This window comes from Corvus hawaiiensis, chromosome 12, assembly GCF_020740725.1.
Source record: "Corvus hawaiiensis isolate bCorHaw1 chromosome 12, bCorHaw1.pri.cur, whole genome shotgun sequence".
In the NCBI taxonomy this organism is placed as follows: domain Eukaryota; kingdom Metazoa; phylum Chordata; class Aves; order Passeriformes; family Corvidae; genus Corvus; species Corvus hawaiiensis.
Genome location: NC_063224.1, coordinates 1,236,172 through 1,255,173, shown reverse-complemented (window position 1 = coordinate 1,255,173; position 19,002 = coordinate 1,236,172). Strand labels below are relative to the sequence as shown.

At 47.5% G+C, this 19,002-nt stretch overlaps 1 protein-coding gene across 3 annotated transcripts in view; it reads right to left on the bottom strand.

Annotated features, from left to right (window-relative positions):
• Positions 1 to 19,002, bottom strand: part of FANCA (FA complementation group A) — a 32,703-nt gene that overhangs the window by 8,538 nt on the left and 5,163 nt on the right. For all 3 annotated transcript variants that reach the window (XR_007206369.1, XM_048316792.1, XM_048316793.1), the window contains exons 8-30: positions 18,431 to 18,513; positions 17,956 to 17,989; positions 15,592 to 15,658; positions 14,780 to 14,892; positions 14,103 to 14,179; positions 13,510 to 13,651; positions 12,853 to 12,986; positions 11,375 to 11,485; positions 10,858 to 10,953; positions 10,707 to 10,766; positions 9,855 to 9,943; positions 9,393 to 9,453; positions 9,252 to 9,301; positions 8,116 to 8,192; positions 6,265 to 6,369; positions 5,653 to 5,795; positions 5,087 to 5,157; positions 3,783 to 3,882; positions 2,756 to 2,955; positions 2,523 to 2,619; positions 2,148 to 2,324; positions 1,065 to 1,138; positions 409 to 537 (exon numbers count right to left, since the gene is read on the bottom strand). Coding sequence is in view for 2 of the 3 variants with exons in the window: in XM_048316792.1 (XP_048172749.1) it covers positions 409 to 537; positions 1,065 to 1,138; positions 2,148 to 2,324; positions 2,523 to 2,619; positions 2,756 to 2,955; positions 3,783 to 3,882; positions 5,087 to 5,157; positions 5,653 to 5,795; positions 6,265 to 6,369; positions 8,116 to 8,192; positions 9,252 to 9,301; positions 9,393 to 9,453; positions 9,855 to 9,943; positions 10,707 to 10,766; positions 10,858 to 10,953; positions 11,375 to 11,485; positions 12,853 to 12,986; positions 13,510 to 13,651; positions 14,103 to 14,179; positions 14,780 to 14,892; positions 15,592 to 15,658; positions 17,956 to 17,989; positions 18,431 to 18,513 (2,290 nt within the window). In the remaining variant the exon portion in view is untranslated. The remainder of the gene's footprint in view (positions 1 to 408; positions 538 to 1,064; positions 1,139 to 2,147; positions 2,325 to 2,522; positions 2,620 to 2,755; positions 2,956 to 3,782; positions 3,883 to 5,086; positions 5,158 to 5,652; positions 5,796 to 6,264; positions 6,370 to 8,115; positions 8,193 to 9,251; positions 9,302 to 9,392; positions 9,454 to 9,854; positions 9,944 to 10,706; positions 10,767 to 10,857; positions 10,954 to 11,374; positions 11,486 to 12,852; positions 12,987 to 13,509; positions 13,652 to 14,102; positions 14,180 to 14,779; positions 14,893 to 15,591; positions 15,659 to 17,955; positions 17,990 to 18,430; positions 18,514 to 19,002) is intronic.

Below are 19,002 nucleotides of genomic sequence, written 5' to 3'. Positions count from 1 at the left end.
AGCACAGTTCAAATACAGTCAGATGCTTCAGATGAACACAGAGCTCAGACATTGTGCCTTAAATAAGCTGTAGCTGAGGCAGCAGCTCTGCTCTAACCTCCCTCCTCATTTTCCAGCTCCAGCCACGCCCCCGGGGCATTGCTGCTTGTCTGGCCGAACAAATCTGAGTGCAAAGTCAACTTAAAAAAGACAGCCAGACGAGGGCCTCTCTGTGGCTGCAGCCCCAGACCTCTGTCACCTAAAGCAAGAGGCTTATGCTCAGACTGGTGAGTCGCACGGGGCCACCTCCCAGCTCCCACTTCCAGCCAGACCAGAAGGGAATGGCTTCCCCAGTCCCACGGAAGGGACAAGCTCCCAGTGCACAGCCTCAAGGCCATTACCAGAAGGGGAAGTCATGGCACAGAATACCTCTGTGAGGAATCCAGGATGGCATCGATGATGACTCCACAAGCCTTCTCCAGGTCTCCATCACAGCCACCAGCAGCAGAAGGCGCAGGAAGGTACCGCTGATAGATGGCCCAGTAATGGAAATCCTGTCTGCAGTAAGGAAAAGGAGGAGATGGGAAATCTACTGGAATGGTGCCCTTCCCTTGATGTAGAAGGAAGCTCACACATCAAGTGTGATGAGTGATGTGTGCTCAGATAAAAGCACCATGTAAGTACAGACATGAGGAGTCCTCCAGCAGACCCCACCCAGCTCTGGCTTCCAGAACAGGGAGGGTTTGTCACAAGTTGTTTGGAAGGGCTGCACATGCAGGCTGTGTGGGTGAGCCTCAGAGAACCATGGAATGGCTTGGGTTGGAAAGGACCTTACAGCCCATGCAGTTCCACCCCCTGCCATGGCTCCACCAGTCCAAGCCCCATCCAGCCTGGCCTTCCTCAAGTAAAAACATACACAGAGCTCATTCCAGCAGTGCTTGAACTCAGGACAAACCACAGCAGGCAACAGGCATTTGTATCCTGCAGCAACTCTTCATTTACTTCCTGATCTTCAGTGTTTTTCCCTAATTTTGATGGGAGACTCTTGCACTATTCCCTTTCCAACAGAGCCCCTTGGCCCTTACCTTTCTGAAGCAGAGAGGATGTCCTTTTCAGGGCACACTTCCAGCTCCATCAGCAGCCACTCTCTGAAAGATAGCTGGGAAAAACAAGGATTCAGGAGCAGGGAAGAACACCAGGGGAAATAACTTGAGCAGAACAGCCACCTGCTGCCCCACATAAACCCCACCTTCACTTCCTCTCCAGACACAATCCCGTGTGGATTAAGAGATATGAAACAAGAGACATCAACCCAAAGAAGTTCCTGTCCTGTTTCTCTTATTAAAAAATTCAAGCTAAAACCCCACTGGCCTTCAAAAATTCATGGAAATCCCATAAAGCCTGTCCCACGCACACCCATCCCTTTGACATTTCCAAACACACTCATCCCCTCCGAGCCTAGATACCAGGATGAACGGGTGTTATTAGAAATAAAGGTAAAATGAGCAAAGCTCAGACAGGCGGTGTGAGCATCAAAGACAGGTTCTAACACAGGGGTGTTCCAGCCCTGGACACTGAGCCAGCCAAGCACAAGGACTCATTCTAGGAACACCACAAACTGCTCTGCACAAAGACAAACTGGTTTTAGAGGAAGTGTGTTAAAAAAAAGAGAGTCTGTCAAATCAGAGACTTTGCAAAGGTGGTACAAAGAGAATAGCTGAGGTGCTTTGAGCGAGGCTGAGCCAGGCAATCCAAGGTGCACAGGTGGCTCGGGGGAACACTGGCATTTAGACAAAGCACCAGAAAAGCAAGGATTTCCAGTTATTTGCCTCTCCATCACTTCACAGAGAGCACAGCAGGGAGCCAGGGTGATGGACAGGCCTTTGCTCTGCAGTGCCTGAGCTTCTACAGCTTGCCAAGCTTCCTGCTTTTCCAAGAAGTAAGACACAAAAGTTTTACCTCTGGTTTTCTCTTTCTACCTTATCATCCCCATCAACATCCCAGCCCACATGACTCAGCTGCCAGACAACTTTTCAGGTATTTCGTTCTTACTTTCAGGCATTAAGTTCTTACAAGAAGCTTTTGATCACCAATAAGGAAATTGCAAAGGGAAGATCTAAAAAGGTGAGAATCAGATGGTGAATTTGGGTGATGGAAAAGATTTGTACCTGGAATGCCTTTTCCTCCAAGAGCTCCTGGAAGCGTGCTTGCTTCCACAAACACAGGCTGGCTCTCCTGTAGTTCAGAGAGGGGCAGGACAGGGAACTCCAGCTGAGGGCAGCTTTGGCCTCCTCACACAGGACTCCCCGAGCTTCCAAGCTCAGCCGTGGCACGAGGTACTGCAGCTGGAATGGAAACATCACACCCTGCTCATGGCAGGCCCAGAGCCACCTCTGCTTGTGTGGAACTGCCAAACAAGCAGAGGCACCAAGAGCTAGGAGGGGAGGGCACCGAGGTGTATTTCTACATTGTTTTCTTGGTGTGATACTTGCACAGGGACCTGCAGCAGGAAATTGGTAATAGCAAAACTTCTTCCCTTTTACCTTTTTAATCAGGCCAGGGGGAATCAAGGCACAAAAATCTTCATAAGAGCAGGATGAGAACTTGCACATCAGATAAGCGGCTGCTGCAGTGCAAAACCTGAGAGAGAAAAGGAAAGAACTCCATTGTCTGGTTGGTTCAACCACCTCCACAGGCTCTGGAAATCCTCCACGGGAGCCTTCCCAGCATCCCAAAAAGCTGGGGGAGCAAGGAGGTGAAGGATGCCCCACCTCACCTCAGGCAGAAGGCAAACGACTCTTCTGTCCTGCACACGAGCAAGGAGCTCCAGTACTCTGAAACAGAAAGGGCCTTTCCAGGAACAGGCTGAGAAACCCCAAAACTGGCTTCCACTCCAGGAATTAAAGCTCTGCATTCACTTAAGTGAATCACAAAAGCTGCTAGTCCTAAAATATGAGCGGCACTGAGGGAAGGACCCTGAAAGGGAAAATAAGTAAAGAACAGGAGAGATATTTTTGGTAACTTTGTAACATTTGTAAATTTTTTACATCTTCTTTGTCTCATTGTAACAGTTTAATATTTCATTTTTAATACTATAACACTTCACTTGTATTATTGTAACATTTTGTACCAAAACAAGGTTTCTCAGGGAAAAAACTCAGGCTTAGTGAAGGAGCAGAGCATTGTTTCTGCCCACCGGTAGTGCAGCAACAACTGAGCAGATGAGAGACAACCCGCAGCAGAATGGGAGGTTTCTCCAATACAGCAACCTGAAATAACTCACTGTAAATTCAGATTTTGGGATTCTCAAGGCTTTTTGGCTTCTCTGACAGCTAATTTAGTCTATCAGCCTGTTATTTTCACCCTTGCAATATCACAGGGTAGAGGAAATAAACCAAGCAATGCTTTAATAACAAAACCATGCACTCCTTCAGCCCAGATAGGAGTATTTTAATTTTATTTTTTAATTTTTACAGCTGAGTTATTCAATGTGGAAGATTAGGAATAAAGCATCCTGCCATTTTTCTTTTGTCTCTTTCCTAAACTTGCCTATTTTAGCTTCTGTTAAAATGTCTCAGAATGCATTAACCTTCCACAAGTAGTATTTCTGTAGGGAAAAATTCTCCTCACATTCCTGAGGGCAACTTCATACTCTTTGACCAAAACAGGGTATTTTTTGGAAGCCTGGAGGCTGGTGAAGTAAGTCCCTCCACAGTGCAGCCCAGACAGGTCCATGCCCCCCAGCTCAGGAAATGGAGTAGGATGGCCTTTAGCACCGTAGGATTCCTGGCTGGAAAGCTGACCTGATGATAAATAAGCTGGCAGAGCCTGCCCAGGAGTGCAGGCAGGAGATTCCTGTGTCCACACATCATCTTCACCACCAAGGAGAGGCACGGGCCCTGCCTGCAGAGGGTGAAACCACAGGCTCATTAAATTTATCCCCAACACAGGAATAGGTAATTAAAAATGCTTGAACACCCTGAAGCTGATGCATGCTTGTCTGTAAACACAGCACAATTATCATTCCACTCACGGGCTCAGAGGAAGGGGCACTTTTGGGGTTCTTGAGCAGAGAACCCCTACAGACATGCCCCCCACCAGTGCCCTGCCTCACACAATGGATGGCATCTCAAATACTTGTTGTCATCTCAGCAGGCCAAAGTGGCCTCTGAGGTGACAAGGACAGGAGGAGCTGCCTGGGGCACAGTCAGAGCACAGGGTAACCAGAGGCAGAGCAATAAATGGGATCACAGAACAAAGCAGAAAGGAATTGCTATGACAAGGCCCTGCTGCAAAGCAGGGGCAGGGAGGGAGGGAGGGATTTTCCCACCCAGATAACAGAAAAGCCCATCCTCAGAGGAGACCAGTGGGAGCTGTGCTTAGACACCATTTCCTGGGACTCTTCGTTTGTCACAGCGACTTTTCAATCAGGTTTTTAACAGTGATTCATCTGCTCCGGGGCAAAGCAGTTCGAGAGAGGGAAGGATGCCCTGGCTGCCAAAGCACGCTGCCCTCCGGAGAGCACCGCGGCAGCTGGGATCCCAGCCAGCTCCTCAGCACGTCCTTGTTGCCCAACAAAGTGATTTTCCACTGACATGTTGCCCATAATGTTTACAGGCTCTGCTATGTCGAGGAGGAGCTGACTCGCAGCAGTGCTTCCAGTGCAGGGGAGTGCTGCCTCTCCCTCCTCGGCCAGGCCAGAACCAACCCGAGTCCTTGCCAGGGGGAAGCGATTCCAGGACAAAAGGGATCCCAGGACAAAAGGGATCCCAGTACAAAAGGGATTGGCTTCGCTGCCATCCACCACCACTGGGCTGAAACGGGCACTGTTTGTGGGGGGTGTTTAATCCCTGTCACAGAGCACAAAGCAGAGCCAAAGGCCACTTTGCTGAAAGGATCTGTAACCACAGAGAAGAAACAGGTTTTATTTACTCATGTACCTCAGAGTGAGGTTCTTGGAGGGCAGAAACTCCGGGGGAAGCAGCCTGCAGCTGCCAGCCTGGCATGGGGGTATGAACACCCAAAGTCCCTCCTCAGCCCTGCACAAGAGCTGGAATTCCGGTTATCACCCAATTTTGGTTCTCCTACTCTTTGACTCACATCTTACCTGTCAGGAGGGTTAAAAGAGGAAGCAGCTAGTAGGGTTTGGCAGAATGATGTCAGCAGAAGATCAACAACCTGAAATAAAAACCACCAGGAACAAACCTGGAATAAAACCCACACTGCTGATTCCTGCTTGCCAGGCTGGACACCTACACCTAGTTTTCTGCTCTGTATATATTACGTTTCCTGACACTAAAACAAGGAGACACAGTGGTTAATGATACTCACTGTAAGCTGTACAGGTCCACTGCCACTAAGGATGGAAAATTAAGCCCATGACAGCCCAGGAATGACCCCAGCACACAATAAACACCTAGATACAGCTGTTGGGGAAAGCCTTGCTCATCATAGGACTGCTCTGGTAGAAAATATCTCCAGATCCCCCATGATCCAGCAACTTCCAGGTGGTTAAAACACAGGAATAGTCTGTGCAGGGCAGGACAAGGGAGACAAAAGGAGAAGTGTATCTCCTGCTGTCGGCAGACAAAGCAGCCTTTCACACCTGCTATCCAGATGCATTTTTCCCTACCCAGCCCCACTGTTCCTCAGCCCAAGCCAGATGGTACTCACGCTCTGGTGGCAGGGTGCCAGCCTGGGGGCAGGAACGGCCACTTGGACTGGGGAATCCAAAGGAGCAGCTCCGTCCTCCTCGCTGCTGTCACCCAGCACGCTGCGGAGTCTCTCCGAAATCACGGCAATCCGAGCGGGCACCTCTGCGGGGAGGGGTCAGGACAGCAGGCATGGAACAGTTACAACCCCCCACGGCAGCAAGAACAAGCAAAATATGAACTTTAATCAGTCAGAGTCAAAAGTATGTTAGGAAAAGCTTTAATAAGCAAAAAAATGTTGGCTGGGACCCAGTGGATCAGCATCCACAGCGTTACTTTTTATCATGTCAGAGAGGAAGATGCTTTCCAAAGGGGGCCCGAGTCACCAGGTGAGCCCCCGGAGTGGGGCAGCAGAGATTGGTGTGATTATCACAAAGGTAAGTCCCAAATTAAGCACGGGAATACCTCAGACATTAAAATGTACATATTCATAGCTGGAAGGATTATCAGCTCTGAAGGATTACCAGCTTCAGGTTACCAGTGGCAGGAACTCCTGCTGGGCCTTTGGCCAGCACCAGCCACACTTCATTCAGGCAGCTTTTGGGACAGTCAGTGAGAAGTAGCTCCCTCATACCTTCCCACTGAGCCTGCTCCACAACCAGCGACCTGAGCTCAGCCAGTTCAGCCTTCAGCTGCTCAAAAGGCTCTTTGGAATGGCTGGGCTCTGCTTTGGAGTCATCTAGACAAGGAAGAGAGGAAATGCATTCAGCAATTTCTGCCTGCACTTTCTGTAGAAGCAGAATTTACTTTTCCCGAAGCCCTAACAAAACCCCAAACTGTCAGGCTGCCACACGTAGAGCTTTGTTTTTACATTCGGAATGTGCTATTTAATTAATAATTTATGGGTTTATGCCTAGTTGCAAAAAGGAATTCAGTTTTTAAAGACCGGAGGCAAAAAAATCCTGTTTTCAGAGTTTTCTTCCCACTTCCTTTAGCTCTGCCCCTCACAGTAACATTTGCTGTCCTCAGAAGACTGGAGCCAGGCTCAAAATGCAGAGAGAGACATTACAGCATGGATACATCGCCAGCTTCTCCAGATGTTCCATGTTACTCCAGCTTTTTGTTTACAAGAAGGAATAAAAGGAAATTCCTTCTACCACTAGAAAGAGATGTCACCAGCGACTGCCACAGCCCCAAATCCCCCCAGAGTTGGTTAGACAGGAACAGCTTCTTGTACAAGGCCCAGGATAAATCACCCAGGAGCAGGAACAGCAAACAACAAAGGTTGAAATTGATACTGGCTGTAAAGACGCTGGAAAATAAGGTGTTAGGAGCCCACTGAGTCACCTGCGTGTGCAAGAGTGAGCACTGACAGAAGGGCTTGCGGCTGCCCAGTGCTCAACCCTGCCCTAAATCCCGGCTGTGTGCAGAGCCCGGGGATGGGGCAGGGAGCAGGGAAGAGGATCAGAGCGCAGGGGACAGCAGGGGACACAGCTGGGGCTGCCCAGGAGGGCGGCACGCCGCGCAGGCAGTGCCACTAGAGGTCAGCGGCAGTGCAGGGAGCCCTGCGGAGCTGCCGGGATACTGCGGATCCCATCCCGGCCCACAGGGACCCCATCCCACGGTTGCCAGGCCAACCCTGCAGCCAGGCCAGCCTGCTGCACATCTGCGGTGCCCAGGGACGGCTCTGTCACGCCTCTCCAGCCACAGCATCTCCAGAAAGCTTCAAAGGCCCTGAGCAGGGCTTGGCTACAGATTTATCTCCGTAGTCAGAGTACGAATCTGTAACTTATCCCCACCACGCTCTGGGAACCATCTCTGCTCACCAGCCTGACCTTTTCATTGTGTGTAAACCACTACAAGGTGTGTTTGAAACACCCACTTGCTGACAGAGACAGCAGAGCTCATGAAATACCCTCATTAAATATCCATTATCCTGCCCCAGTAAAGCTGCAGCGATGGGACCTGAAATCAGCAGGAGCCCTCCCACCCCAACACCTACAAACCAGGAGCTGCAATCCCTTTCCCAGCCCCTCCTTCCCCCCAGGATCTCCCTAATCCTCTCTTAAAAGAGGATGCCAGGGGTTCAGACAGCACAAGTGTCACTGCACAAGGGATCAGCACAGCAGGTTCCCAGCACAGCAGATTCCCAGCCTGGGCTGAGCAGCTCGAGCTGCAAACGCTGATTCATGGAAAGGTCTTGGAGGTGGAATTCAGCCAGCTCAGGCTCAGGCATCATCTGCAGCCTCAGCACAGCACAAAGCTCCCAGGGACTGCAGAAATCCCACCCAAGCAGGGCTGGCAGAAAAAGCCATTACAGGAGTAAGGATTTAACACCTCAATACAGCATTAAGAACATAACACATATTTATATGGATTAAATACCTATTCAGCCATAAATCTTTGAAAATTTTCAATTCAGGAGGGCATCAGTGGAAAAATTAACATTTCATATTGATCCATAAGTAAATGTTGTATTTTTTACCTTGTAACACCTTTTCGTTCATGGCATGACAGGCTTGCAGGTACGTGGAGTACAGGTTTGAAGGTATTTTATCAGCTCTGTGAAAAAGAAGAGATTTATTACCCTGCATAACCACAAACTGCAGCTTTATTAAATAAGCACAAACAACAGCCCTTCTATGAAATGTAATTAGAGGGACTCTGAAGCATAAAGAGCATCTGAAGCATTTTTTAATCATCTGACATGAGGGGCAGAGATTTCTAGCCAAGGCTTTCACAGCAAGTATTGCACATGTGTAGCACACACAAACCCAACACTATATATGTTATTAATTAATGTTTTAATGATTATTTCATATCTAGTTCGTGTCTAAGATCTCATAAGAGTGTGAGCTGTGAGATGCAGCACTCACACGTGTAAAACACGAACGTGCTGAGAACAAGGTGTGACCTCCTCTCTGCAGGGCAGGCACTCGCTGCTAAAAACACGTCCCACAAGGCTCCCCAGAACAGAGCTGCTTCTCTTACAACTTTAATTTCACTAAATGATCCAGTCTTTAATTTTAGAGCCAGACTGGAATGACAAGGCAGGACCAAGCACCTCATTTGCAGACAGTGTTGCAAACATTCTTCCTTCATGGGAGGTTACAGAGGAACTACTGGATGTAAAATAAAGCTGTGCCTGCAGTGCAGAAAAACACTTCTAAACATGCATACAGGGCCAGCTCGACTCCTGAGAGGAGCTGTGTCCTCCTGGGACATCATCCTGGTGTTCCTTGTGTGTTAGCAGACATTTAAGTCTCGTCTTTCACTCCTCCCTTATCCTCTCCCAAAGAGCCTTTCACAGAGAGGGCTGATATTCCTGGGGAAATTTTATATTCAGCTGTAGCCTCCAAGATTTGCATCAAAATGTACCTGGCTTGGAGCCAGAGGCACTCCTAAATAATGATTTCACAGTGGCCAGAGGACTAATTACAGACCTGAAGACTTCACAGATAAGCTCCTCCATGCACAACCTGCAAGCCACAGACCTGGGCCACCAAGCCCTGCCAAGAGGTTGGTTGTAACCAAAGTGTCAAAGCCCCTGATAATCTGATATCAAGTGTCCCAAAATGAAAGCCCAACAGCACAGAAAACAACACTGAGAAATCTGAATACCTCTTCAAGGAGTCTATAAAAGCCATGAGTCCATCTGGGGTTTTAGGGAGCTTCAAGAGAGGAAAAGGCAGGTTAGAGACAAATTATCTGTGTACAAACACACAGCTAATGGGAGGGGCAAAGAAAAAGCCAAATACTGACCACACGGGGCCTGAGCAAAGCTGGAAGGAACCAGGAAGTGTAATATGGTCGTCTGAAAATGCTGGGAAAATAAACAGAGCAAAGTGTTAACAATGCCGAAGGTCCAAAGTGCCACCTCCACACCTCAGGAGTTAATTTGGCTCCTGCAAATACAAAATGTTCATGGTAACATGAATAACCACAGGTTCAGATTAGCCAATGGTTTTTAATTTCTTTAATTTTGCATTTTATTATAATAATTTTGGACTTCTTCTGCGCAGGGGAGTGTGCCTTTTCACTCTCCCCACAAATATCCTCTATTAAGATGACTCCTCAGGAAGTGGGAAGAACTTCCCCAAACCTTCCTTGCTCACATCCTCAGTTTTTCTTGTTTCTTTATTTTGATTCAGACTTTGCTTCTACAATTACTGTTATTACCATTATTCTAGCTAAGCCCAGGAGGAGCTGAAAAGCACACAGTACCTGGCTTCTATCACAGAGGTTGGGATCTTCCTTGTGTTTTCAAATATCTGAAGGGCCTTTTCAACATCACGGAGTGCCTGGGTCTGGGGCTGCCTCACACGAGGAACGAGAGAAAGATGTGAGAAATAGAGAGTGATGATAAACTTACCTCTTCTGTTCTGAATTTGGATTATTGTGATTCTATTTTGGTTGTTCATGTGGAATTAAGACACATCATCTCCACTTCCAGCCTGTGCCTGCAGGCAGAGGCGCTGACACCCCGGGTTTCTCTTGTTTGAGTTGTAAGACACCTCAAACTACAACAAGTTTCTTAACTGACAACCAGAGCAGACTTGGAAAAATTAAATTAAGTCTTCGCTTACTCCTGTGAGTTTATCACAGACTGGGTTTCTTGTAGTAATTCAGCTACCCTGCCTCCAGCCTGTATTTCATGTAATCATGGACTGTATAAGTGAGGCCTCTTCCTCTGATCAAAATGTAGGAAGGAATAATAAAGCCAAACACTTCCTTATAAATCACTGTTGTTACCCAGCATTCATCATTAACCACAGTGTGAAACTGCAGAGTGTAGATTCCATCCCCAAATCTCCTTTGAATATCCACGCTTTGGTCCCACACCACAGAGGGGAAGTGCTCCACTGAAAAGAATCAAGATTCCTATAAAATGTCACTCCAGTTTTCCTGAAAACTGGGGAGATCCCGTACTTATGGCCACTAAAACCCCTTGGCTTAAAGCCGGAGACTTGGCAGCACAGCCAGCTTTGGAATGGCAGGGAGGTTGGTAACCTAAGTGCTTTTCCAGAGGAAAAGGGACATGGCTGATGAGAAAACTGGGAGACAGAGCAGCAGTACCTGCACGGCCTCATCGGTGGAAGAGAGGTCTTCATAGAGTCCCATGTCTTCTATGGCCACCTGTGTGAGGTGAGAGGTGCAGGTGGTCACACACAGAAGGGTTTGACAGATCCAGAAAGAATTCTTCTCAAAAGAGACCATTTTTCCTGACCTTGAGGTCGGCCAGTCGGGTTTTAGCCAGAGTGATATACTCCAAGAGCAGGGACCGGTGTTTCGTGGGCACAAAAGGTGGGTACATGATATGCACCTGAAACGTGAAAATCACAGTGAGATTTGCCATTTTGACAGGAAACCCATGTAAAATTCTAACTAACTAATTCTGACTAATGTTTGCAGTCATCATTTACCTCAAATATTCCCCAAAGAAGGCATTATTGCTTGGTTAAGGACCAATCATTTTCATGGCAACTGGCACAATTTTTCCCAACAACAAACAAACAAACAAACAAAATCAGTGAAGTGCTTAAACTCAGGAAAGGAACTCCCATCGTCAACAAAAGAATCTTGTCCTTCCTTGTTTCAGGAAGAAAAGGGTTTGAATAATGAACCAGAAGTAATGCAATTACTATAACAACATTTACAATGAGCTGAACCTACTGAAAGGCACAAGGACAGTCACTTTGGGGCAGTTCTGGACCTGAAAACCACCTCTGTCAGCACCTTCTCACCTTCAGGTACGGCGCAGCTTCAAAGGGCACCAGCTCTGACAGGAACTCGAAGAGGAAGACCAGAGCTTTCTTACTGCTCCCGTGCTGGCCACCAGCATTCCCAAAGGAAGCCTGAAACAGGGAAAAATGATGAGACAGCCTTTCAGCGTGGAGAGAATCCTCATCCAAGCAGTGCCATGGCCGAGCACACAAATGCCAAACATCCCATTTCTGTCAGGAGAATCTTTCTGGAGAAAAGTCTCCAAAGAAAGTTTGTAGAATCATGGAATGGTTTGGGTGGGAGGGACCTGAAAGACCATCTAGATCCAATCCCCTGCCATGGGCAGGGACACCTTCCACTACCCAAGGTTGCTCCAAGCCCCATCCAACTTGGTCTTGGACACTTCCAAGGATGGGGTAGCCACAGCTTCTCTGGGCACCCTGTGCCAGGGCATCCCCACCCTCACAGCCAGGAATTCCTGCCCAATATCCCATCTAAATCCACTCTCTGGCACTGGGAAGCCATTCCCTGTGTCCTGTCCCTCCATGCCTTGTTCCCAGTCCCTCTCCAGCTCTCCTGGAGCCCCTTTAGGCCCTGCAAGGGGCTCTGAGCTCTCCCTGGAGCCTTCCCTTCTCCAGGTGAGCACCCCCAGCTCTCCCAGCCTGGCTCCAGAGCAGAGGGGCTCCCTTGTGTCATGGTGACTTACTGAAGTCTCTGGAAGCTTGCTGCCATGAGAACTCTTAAACAAGGCAACTTTGAGATGCACCGAAAGATTGAGATTCATGAGGGAACCACAAATCTGCGGGTTTCTACACAGGTTTATCTGGGCATTCTAAGGAAAATAACCAGTCTGAGACTACAGAGAACACAACCAGTTTGCCTTTTGATACCTCCTGGACGCTCTATCAGCCAAAGCTGAGCTTAGATTTGCAAACTCATACAAAGGAATTTCCAGGTTGAATTGACGTGGAGATTTGCATCCCTAAAACACCCACCTGTTTACAGTTAAAAGCAACAACCAATTATCTGCAAGGTCAAACACAGCAATTACAGCTGCATGCAAACCTCCAGGAAACAGGAATGCTTCCTCTGCCATAACCCCCAACTTATGCAACAACAACAGTGCTGCTTATCAAGATACTGAAACCCATCCAAGATGATGATTGTAACAGGAATTACATGTCTGCATTCCTAGCAAATAACTAGAACAGGCAAGGTGGACTTAAAAGATGAAAGGAGGGAAAACTGGGGAAGGCCAAATAAATTTATTCTTTGCAGACACAAAGGCAATAATAAATATTCAATCATTCCTAATATCAATACAATCACTTGTACTTTTCTTTTCTTTTTTTTTTTTTTTTTTTTTGTTCTTCCCCTTTCTCATTCCTGGTTATCCTGTCTGGAACAAGGCTTTCTCCACGCAGCAGAACATTCCTTATGCACATGTTTCCTCACACAATTAAAACAAACTCAACAGTCAGGCCTCACTTAGTCTCACCTTAAACCACTCAGAGTAAGGCATGAAGACAGCAGGGCCCTCCAGAGCAGCCTGACGAGCGATCAGGAATGCAGTGATCATATTTTCCATGTCATAATTCCCAAAGGCCTTTAGCAGGAGATGGCTCAGGAGATCTAGGAACGTAAAACAATAACCTCACACTTTGCTCCTGACAACAGTGCTGTATTTTCCACAGTAAATGAAGACAAATATCTGTGATAAAACATCAGGCAGGACATGTATTGCAGCCTGGAGAACCTCTGGGGTCTGATTTTATTTTTTCATGCACTTTCAACTGTCAAACACACTTGGATTCCCTGTAGGGAGTCCAGCACTGGGATAATTAGGAAGGAATTCTCACAAACAAGCTCTGCTAGTGAGGGTGAGCTAGAAGTAAGCTTAAGTAATCACTATGCCAATTAATAATGAAGGTAATTATCAACCAACCACCCTGAGCTGTACACAAAGTTTGAGAAGTGGCAGGCACGAGGCCTGGCATTCACATGGAACCACGGCCATGGGATGTCTGAGTGGAAAAGCAGCTGTTCTGCTGTTCCTTTCCACGCAGGAATCCTTTCCAGACGGCCCCCGTGGATGACTCCCCTGTTCCCCACCCCAGCAGCACAGGCACACACCAGCGTGGCAGTGCCCACCTACCCTTGAAGAGCTGCTCAGCCTCAGCCTGGCACACCACCAGCGTGGACACACAGGACAGGACATGCTGCCAGTTCACCTCGTGGGTCTCCAGGACTTGCTGCAGCTGGCAGATGGACTCCTTCACACTGAATGCCACCAACAGCTGGAGGAGTGATGGCAATTCCTGTTAGCTAGGACATACAGCCACAAGAAACAGGGGAATGCAGACAAGATGGACAGGCAGATGGCTTTTCTGTGACTTTTTCAAGCTATCCTGCAGCTTTTGATCAGGCCCAAACATCAGCCTGGATTGGAACCAGCACCAGTTACAATAAATAGTAAAATTCCCATTCTTTCAGAACTCACGTCTTATTCTGTACCAGTGAAAATTCACGTCTCCAAACAGCATCTTTGTTCTCACTAAGAGCTTTGCACTAGCAAAAAACACTGTAGTTCCTTCCCTTCACGCTTCCTCTTCACAGAGTTTCTGGCAACTGGTTTGGATTCTGCAACTGGATAATGTTGCACTAATTTCCAATAATCTGATTTCAGGTATTTCAGTGGATGTAAACCCAAGATAATAAAGTTCTCTGGGTGACACCAGGCAGACGTACTTTGCGATACAGAGCCGTGAGCAGTGGAGAAGTCCTGGTAAAGCTCCACTCCTTCTGCATCTGGATGGCATCAGACACTGCACCCAGAAAGAGAAAACTTCAGCAACAGGCTTTAAAATACACCCAAAATGTGTAAGTTTCCCTTGTGCAGTCAGACACATGAAAACTGCCCAGTGGAATTCTGTCTCCCATTTGCCTTTTGAACATGGGCTGTGGCACAAGGACTGGGCTGTTCCATTATGGCACTGCCACCCCAGAGCTGGTTTTGTGATCACACCTGCGTAGGCTGACATGGCACAGGCACAGAGAATCAGCAAGGAATCAGCTTTTCCTTCATTAACCTCTTTCATCTGGAAGCCAGCAATGACACAGCTTCTCCCACACAACAGACAAGCAGATCACAGCTCATGGGGATTTTACCAGAGATTTTATAGCTCAAACATATTTCTTCCTAAAAACATCAAGCTTCACAATTACTGACCCAGGATTAGAAACCTTCCTGCCCAAAATTTTCTCCCGAACTATGACCCTCAGATGACTTTTTTTGCCTGATTTGGCACCCTGCTTATACAGACCCCGGGAAGGGGCTGAGAAGCCTGGAGGCTGCTCTGGCTGGGCCCCAGTATGGGACAGAGCCCTGGACACACCTGGAGACACCTGTCCCTGCCCCTTCCCACCTTTCAGCACGGGGTTGTAGGTGAGAACCTCGGTCAGGGTGTGTCTGAAAAACTGCCTCAAGGAATCCGGGTGAGCCACACTTCCATAAAGTGACACATTGAACACATTCAGCCTGCAAAGGACAAGGAAATGCCAGAAATAATGTCAGCCAGGTCATCAGCCAGGTACTGATTAAATAGCATCAACCAGGTACTGACTAATTATGATCAGCCAGGTATTGGTAATATATGATCCACCAGCTGCTGATGAAATATGAACAACCAGCTGCAGCTTAGGGTGAATGACTTATTTTTATTCTACATCCATCTTCTCAAATTGCCACAAATATATACTTTTTTGTGTGTATTTAAAAACAAAACCAACTTGTGGTTACTCAACACTATGTAGCCATCAGATTTATAAATGTGAGTCTAAGGTGTGTATCCCCGCACGGGGCTGAAGGTGACATGTACAAAGCAGTTAAATAAAACAAGTTTGGAAGCAGGAATTGGAGATGATTGCACCTTCCAGGTGTTTCTGCTCAGAAGCAGTGAGAAAACTTGATGGGGAATTTTTGGCATGACAAGAGGGAGGTCCAGAGTTGGTTCCAGCACTGCCAGAACCCACTTTCCTATCTGGCCCTTATCTTTTTTACAAGCACTTTTGTCGGCACATATTTTATTAGAGGAGAATACCAAGCACAAGTAGCACTGGGAGGGGTGGGGGGCGTGTAGATAAGTAAAAAAACACCCCACAGCATTCCTCCTATTTCAGTAAGAAGTGCAACAGTGGATGAAAACCTCCTCCTGACACTGTTTGGAACGTTTCTTACCAGAACCTCACAGCTTGCACCATGGAAACATCTTCCTGCTTCTCTTTACCAACAGCATCAAGCACCCCTGTACCCCAAAACACACAAAAACCCAATGAGAAAAGAACTGTGACACTAAACCCCACGCAGGAACTAACAGGAATGAGCAATTTGTGCCCCTTTGCAAAGATGACCCTGCTAGGGAAATGTGCAGAAGCCACTCAGCAGCGCTAAACTCTTACCAGATATTCTCCAAAGTGACACAGAGACTCAGAAACTATTATCACTGACCTTGAACCAATTTAAAAGCATTTTCAAGAACATGCTAATAATGAAGCCATCTAAAAATGCATATAAAATTAGTATTTCATTTCCAAACCCAACCCTAATGGTGTCGTGCATCCGCGAGCGTGAGCGCTGTGAAGCCTGTCTGGAGGCAGGGATTTGCACGAGCTGAATTAACCACCCTGGAAACCACGGTCCGAGCAAAGAGCAGGCTGGGGGAGGGCCACGCGTTTGTAATGTGCCGTTTGCATCGGAGGAATTCCTTTAAAAGCTCGATCTGCCCCAAAAACGACGGGGAGAGATCAAACAGGTTGGCAGCTTGCGCAGCGCGTTGTCTTGACGATCAGCCCACACCACTCCGAGCCCACAGACTGCGAGACCCTTTGCTTTGCAGTCTGCTGCAGCAGCACTTCTGCTTTGTGCCACCCTGCCTTGAAAACCCTCCTCTTTCAACTGCTAAAGGAGCTTGGTTTGTGTACTAAAATCATCTAGTTAAGAAAAAAAAAACATAAAAAAAAACATTTACTGAGCAGGGGCAGCAAACCGGAGTCCCTCACGTGCCACCACAGCATCAGGATGTAACACTCTGCTCTCCTGCTGAGGAATACTTTAAGGTTAAGTAGGGGAGAATAAAGCAAAGGAGATAAACTCAGCTTATCTTCAGGCACAGCAGTTCAACACTGCCAGATCATTACAGTGAACACACTGCTCCCATGCTACTCCCAGCCTGTCCTTCTCCTCCTGTGAAGGTCTTCAGTAACAGGGAATTCTTTTACATTAAAAATCCTAATGTTCTCCAAAGATTAATGAAGTGAGACCCCTCAAAGGTGACCCAAAAGTATGGACTAATAAAATATCTTATATAAACCTCGTGTAATGCATTTTTGCAGGCAGGCAGACTGCGAGTGTGGCAGTGCAGGCTGCGCAAACGGGAAGGGCAAATGAAGAGCAGGATGCAGACTCCTGTCTGCCTGCCAACAGCGTGTTCCTCCTCCTCCAAAATCCCTGCTCCTCTGTTGAGAAGGGTTGCTTTTCAACTGTAAAAGGGCCACCTGAGACGGGATTCATACATATTAAACAATAAAACACTTCTCTTGCAGCTTTCCCTTTCCAGAAGAACTCACAAGGTCTGTGAGGCATCTCTGCGTACAGACAGTGCTCCCTGCGAGACCTGGGGCAAGGGATGGGGCTGGCAGTGCCCACAGGGATGGAGGGGAGGTGGCATGTCCTGGGATGGGGTCACCTTACAGCAGAGAAAAAGCAGCAGCCTCTGCAGCAGCGCAGAGCAGGAAACGTGCCAGCAAGGAAAGCGGGGAAGCGCTGTCACTAAGGAGACAGGAGTGACAGCAGCTGCACAGTCAGGTGACACCAGCCAGGGGTGTGGGACACGGGAGGGGTGTAAGGAACGTGACAACAGCAGGTACAGCATCTCCCCGTGAGGATCAGCTGTGACACAGGACAAAAATAACCCCCCTGTGTGTGTGTTTAGTCCTTCTGCGCCAGGATTTGCTGGTAAACCAGGCACTGCTGCGTTGAGCCCTCAGCAGCAGCACCAGGGCAGCTCAGGCCAAGGCAGGCACGTTGCAGTTCACAAACACTGGTGCTTAAAGACTGCACACCTACATTAGATGTCTTTGCTCAGCACCAAAATAGGGGTTTCAGAAAACACTAGCCTGCAAATCCAAGCGGTGAGTCAGCAAAAGCACTCATAACACTGTAAACTCAAAGTTTAATTTACTAGGCAGAAAAAAATAAATCTAAGCAGCAAAACTGACCCTGGCCTAACCTCTGTGCTCCACCTGCTTCCAAGCAAACCTGTTAAAAACCAGGAAATCGGATCAGGTATCTATATGATGTTACAGCTGGGAGTAGAAAAAAAAAGTAGCATAAAAGGCAAGAAATTACTGCAGTGTCTGCAGACACTTTAGAACGACAGGGAAAGCAGAGGCAAATAAAATCAGTGACATAAATATTATGCACAACAGCACAGACAGAGCAGCCAGGCAAAGGATTTCTCCTTAGGGATTCAGCAGTGAGCAAGGAATAGAAGTCTTGGAAACAGCAGTGGCTGCACAAAGCTGGGATCACAGCAATACTTACATGCCAGCATTCTCTGTAAAACAGCACGGCAGATCTGTTCAAAATTGACAAATTAAGGGATTTAGAGTTTTAAAGAGCTGCAGTTCAGTGCAGAAAAAGTAAATTGACTCAAAGAAAGAGTTTTGTCCCTCTTAAAGCTTCACTTTTACCTCAGGCTCTGCAGTAGAGCAGGTAAAATAGACAGGAGGGCAGCATTTTCCAACCTCACCAGCATTCCATGTCTCATATTCAAATGGAACACCCAAGCAATCCAGGTGAAAGGAAGTTTAAAAACGCCTTGATGTGCCACCTTGGAGCAATTCTCCATACAAAAAGTCTCACTCCTGGTTTCACCATTTCCCCCAGTCCAGCACCTGTACCACCACCCTCTCCTTGCTGCTCCAAGCTCTGGATTATTTGTACTCAGCAAGAGCCAGAGATGAATGGAATTCCTTTATTAAAGCACAATTTGTAACCAGGTTCATTTTGTCCTTACGTAGGCAACCTTCTGGAATTCCACCTTCCTTCCCAGCTCCGAAGCCTGCTCAAAGCCATTCTGAAGAAACACGATGGCAAAGTCTGCAAATCAGGAAGGAATCGGTGTTCCAGCATCCCCCTTGCACACAGGTCACCTGCTCCTTCCCCTCCCACCTGTCCCAACAGTCTCTGAAAAGCCTCCACTCAGCAGGAGTCATTTACTGTCTTGGAGTAAAATTACTCCCAGGAAAAAGAATCCAGAACTTCAAGGGTTATAAAGTCTAAAGAATTTGCAGCTATGCTCCACAACCTCAGCAGAACTCAGAGGGGCTGTACTTGACCAGCTGCACTGGTCCACAGTCGGTGACTGCAGGGATTTTTGCCTAAATAAACTAAGAAAATAAATAATAGAAATTGATAGGGAGGAAATGGAACCATGAAATATTTCTGGCCCAAAATCTCTCAGACTTTGCAGAGTGTCACAGTGCCAGCGTATCCCCACTGAACCATGCCCCCCACAACTACAATTTCCTGAGTTACCATAACTCCAAGGGATGGAAAAATTCAAATCAATTACTTTTTAAAGGGAGA